Genomic DNA, 4,811 nt, shown 5'->3' on the forward strand with positions numbered 1-4,811 from the left:
TTAAATACATATATTTTTACTATCCAGTGCTAATAAATACACACTCAGATAACAATACCGTCTACATTAATAATATCTGTATTCCTTTTCCACAGTCCATCACATTTTTGCTGTGTATTGATCCTCGAGTAGATTTTTTCAGTGATGCTCATAGTGAAATATCACTGACACCTACTCACACAAAGTGATTGACAGCACAAAACAAGCTAGAGAGTCCGTTCATTAAAACACTATGTGTGGCACAGTGGCTGCAATTTAAATCCACTTGTTAGTTTGAGAAACAATCATGAAGAATTAGATTTCTGTAAATGTTAAATGTGTGATGTAACATCACGAGATAAACCAACTCAATTGATTTAATCCAACCAGTCATGCTGTTTTAATAATGTGACTTTGAGATGGAAAGTTTTAGAAACTTCTCTTAATTACACGGTTCTATGACATACAATTCATCTTGAAACAAAAATACGTTGAGAGAACGTCTTGACAAATGTTTCCACTTCAAGAGAATTTTCAGTGTAAAACACAGTTTTACTGCAGTTTGTCCCATGTCACATGTCCATATTTAAAGTGTGTGTGTGTTCATGTGCATGTTGTGGTTCTGTGTATATCTTGGTCATGTCTCCCCTCTCCTTGCTGTCAGGTTGTGTCTCAGTGCCTGCAGCTCTTGGATCAGTAGTGACAGTTCTGAGGCAGCAGCTTCTTTCTCCTTCACTGCCTCTGTCAACATCTGGATTGCGCCGCCCTGCTGGACTGGAGAAGGAACAGACACACACAAGCATAATGTCAGTCTGTCCATTTTGGGTTAAATCAAATCAGATGACATGCTGTTAAATGGACAAATACCATGACAAAGTATAATCCATACATAAAGGAGTATATCAAGGGGAACAATTGAAAATGAATCAATATGAAATCTCACCCAAAAAGTAGAAAATGAGAAACACTGTAAGTAGAAGCAAAGTGATGATAGCACAGCCCATGGCGTAGGCGCGTGATGAACTGGGTGTCAACATGTCCTGCAGACGGCTCTGCCATTTGCTGCTGACTGGATGGCCTCTTTGACTGACACCTGTCGGATCACACGTGTAGAGGTTCCCATTCGAAGAAGGTGTGTAGGCAGGACGAGGAGGCCTCACCCCTGAAATCACACACAGTGGACTCAGTCAGTGTCCCCTTTGTTTGTGTCACTTCCTTGTGTTTGGACCGTGTGTTTGTGCCCTTTTGTTGTGTTTTTGAGGTGGATGTACCTTTTTAGCTTTTTGATAAATTTCTGCCTCAGTGTGTGTCCCTGTGTGTACCCTTGTGTACTGTGTTCAAAATAGTTACGTGTATACCTTTGCGACTGTATTCATGGTATTTCTGTGTGTCCCTCTGTGGCTGCATTCCTATTATTGGTGTATGTTCTTTGTTTGACTGTTTATAGTATTTATGCATGTACCTTTACAGCTGTCTTCGTTATATTTGTGTGTGTACTTTTGTGGCTTTGTTCACAGTATTTGTGTGTGTACTTCTTTGTGTTCACAGTATTTGTGTGTACCTTTGTGACTACGTTCACAGTATTTGAGTGTACCTTTGTGGCTGTGTTCACAGTATTTGTGTGTACCTTTGTGACTACGTTCACAGTATTTGAGTGTACCTTTGTGGCTGTGTTCACAGTATTTGTGTGTGTACCTTTGTGGCTGTGTTCACAGTAGTTGTGAGTGTACCTTTGTGGCTGTGTTCACAGTATTTGTGTGTGTACCTTTGTGGCTGTGTTCACAGTATTTGTGTGTGTACCTTTATGGCTGTGTTCACAGTATTTGTGTGTGTACCTTTGTGGCTGTGTTCACAGTATTTGTGTGTGTACCTTTCTGGCTGTGTTCACAGTATTTGTGTGTGTACCTTTGTGGCTGTGTTCACAGTATTTGTGTGTGTACCTTTGTGGCTGTGTTCGGGGTGTGTTCGGTGGAGATCGTTGATGGAGTCCACAGAATGCAGCTCGATCTCAGTGAGATCCCTTTCACTGACTCTGTAGAACTGAGGGGTGGTCTGTGAAGGAGGCCTTGACATCTCGCCTCCTCTAGAGGGAAAATTCAGGATTAGGACAAGGATCACATGAGTCAAGATGGCACTCAACTAGTCAACACTTCTTTTACTAGATTTAGTATATCTGGACGATATATCTTCTTCAAAGCACTGCAAGACCAAGAGGCAAAGTACTTTTGATAAGACTAGTGAAGACATGGCAGCTGTTTATGAAGTGTTAATACACAGTCAATCAACAGATTTTTACAGCCGTTCTCTTTGATTTTTTGGGATTGTTAGTTCTATTGGAACCAAGTTTCCTGTACTCAAAATCTCAAATATCCAGACATATCAATGTAATTAATAGAAAGAATAATATAGAATATGGTGGGTTCTCTAAGACAGTGGTAGAAATGGGATGTAAGGAATAAGAAATACTTCTGTAGGAAATAAAAATAGGGCAGTGGGTCGAGGGGATTCGAGGGGGAACAGATCTGTTTGCCTTTAATTTGAAGACAAAACATATTGGTTATATGAGAAGCTGATTTATCAGAACTATTATTAGAGCTGGTTGTCAACCCCATAAAGGCACAATGCTACTGGAATTTGAATTAGGGCCAAAGTACGGGACAGGCACCTAATGACTAACCTACTGAATGAATGGATGATCAATGAACTGATTTACAGCCGACCTGACTGTAGACAGACTGGGTCTTATAAGATATTACAAGATAAACAACTGTACAATCTTCACACTTACCTTCTGTCACGAAGAACAAGCGCTGTGTTCGGTTGTATGGGTTTCTCCTGGTCTGTTCTTGTCTAGCACTCCTCTTGTTAAACCAGTCTCACACCCAGACGCTCAAGTGCCAAAAAGAAGCATCTGCAGCAACAGGAGCTGCAATATGACAGTTAAATATCCACACGATTGAACGATGAAAAAGTGATTCCAATAGAATCCTTGGCGTGTGAAACCACGTGGAACCTCCAGGTTTTGCTTCCCACTCCTTGTGTGTCACTGAGCAACTGTAGGACGCCCCCAGTGCCACCCTCTTCTACCAGCTATGTTTGTGTGTGTCCGTGTTCCAATTTAGCCCACCCTGGCTGCCCAGTGAGAGAGGTAGAGAGAGCTAGAGCTATGGAGAGGGAGGTGAAGTCTTCTCAGCCCCATTACCCCCCCAAACATGCTCTCGCACACACCCAGCCCTACAGGCCCTCAGAGCCCAAAATAGCAGCAGAGACAGGGGGTATTATTAGTTTCTCAGGCCAAAGGATGACTCAATGATCTGGTGGAGAGCATGATGGGATACACAGGGGTAAACACACACACAAATACCACAGGGAGGAAAGTCACAGTGGAACAAACTTCTCTGACCTCATTTGATGGATTCAAATGCAAAATTAACACAGTTTTATAATTGACAGATATTATATAAGCGGTTATTTATTGCTTTTTGAGGGTGAATGTGGTGTTTCAATGGCGATGAGCATAAACAAGACTAGAGAGTCTGTGGCCCTGGAGAAGCTGCGGCAGTCTGTATGCATAAACCCTGCTGTCTATATGCCTAAATCATACAGTCTATATGTTTAAACCCTGCAGTATATATGTATAAACGATAAAGTCTTTATTTTTGAACAACCCCCTGCAGGACACCATCACAGCACTGGGCAGCTCCCAGCGACAGACTGATCCACCCTGAGTGTCTGAAGGAGGTGGTTCCTTCCTGCAGCAGTAAGACTGTACAACCAGCTCTGCTCCCAGTAGAACTACACACACCTTCTATGGACTGCACTTTAACTCAAGTTTAACTTAACTGTGCAATATTCATTCTGTCTGTGCAATACAATGGTTCATGTGCAATCCATTCACTGTACCTATTCTCACACTGCACATGTGTTTTCCTGTTTTTTACACATGTATATACTAGTTTTTATTCCATTCAGATTTCTCTATGTTTTTTATATTTCCTTACACTTAAGTATTATTTTCCTTACACTTAGGTATTGCATGTTACTTATTATTACTTACTGATACCTATTTGTGACTCTTGCTGCCAACGTTGCAAAATTTCCCATTTTGGAAGGATTATCTTATTTTATCTTATCTTATCTAATATGCATAAACCCTACAGTCTATATGCATTAACAATAAAGTATATAAGGATAAACTCTACATTGAATACGCATAAAGGATAAAGTCTATATGAATAAACCCTAAAGTCTATACGCATAAACGATAAAGTCTATATGCATAAACCCCACAGTCTATACACACACAAACCATACATTTTTTAGATACAAAAAACTCACATATTATGTGCATAAACCCTAGTCTATAAGCGTGAACTACACTCTATAAGCATAAACCTTACACTCTGTACACATAAACCATACACGCGATAATCATAAACCCCACAGTCTGTAGCATAAACCATACACCTTGTAAGCATAAACACCACAGTCTATAAGCACAAACCAAACACGCTATAATCATAAATCTCACAGTCTATAAGCACAAACCCAACAGTCTTTAATCATAAACTCCTCAATCTATAAGCACAAACCATACAGTATATAAGTGTCACCAGGTTAAAATAAAGACTGTTTAAGACAGGGACACCCGTTACATAAGCATATACCATACAGTCTATAATCATAGATCTCACAGTCTATGTGTATAAAGCCCACTGTCTATAATAATAAACGTAACTTTCTACTATGCCTAAACATGCTGCAGAGAAAACAGACTCATCGACTCCATTTCCCATGAGCCTTTGCGCCTCCCCTCCGTCGCTGTTGCTTCA

General features: G+C 40.4%; 1 protein-coding gene across 1 annotated transcript; it reads right to left on the bottom strand.

The window, feature by feature from the left end:
- Nucleotides 1-355: 355 nt before the first annotated feature.
- si:dkey-20d21.12 (uncharacterized protein LOC556245 homolog) lies at nucleotides 356-2,939 on the bottom strand. Its single transcript, XM_034589774.1, has 4 exons — nucleotides 2,768-2,939; nucleotides 1,920-2,062; nucleotides 923-1,141; nucleotides 356-753 (listed from the first exon to the last, which is right to left on the bottom strand). Exons 2-4 carry the CDS (start codon nucleotides 2,050-2,052, stop codon nucleotides 617-619), a joined length of 489 nt encoding a protein of 162 aa, XP_034445665.1. The 5' UTR covers nucleotides 2,053-2,062; nucleotides 2,768-2,939; the 3' UTR covers nucleotides 356-616.
- Between the last annotated feature and the right edge of the window lie 1,872 nt (nucleotides 2,940-4,811).

The sequence above is a fragment of the Hippoglossus hippoglossus genome, chromosome 7, assembly GCF_009819705.1.
Source record: "Hippoglossus hippoglossus isolate fHipHip1 chromosome 7, fHipHip1.pri, whole genome shotgun sequence".
Taxonomy (NCBI): Eukaryota; Metazoa; Chordata; class Actinopteri; order Pleuronectiformes; family Pleuronectidae; genus Hippoglossus; species Hippoglossus hippoglossus.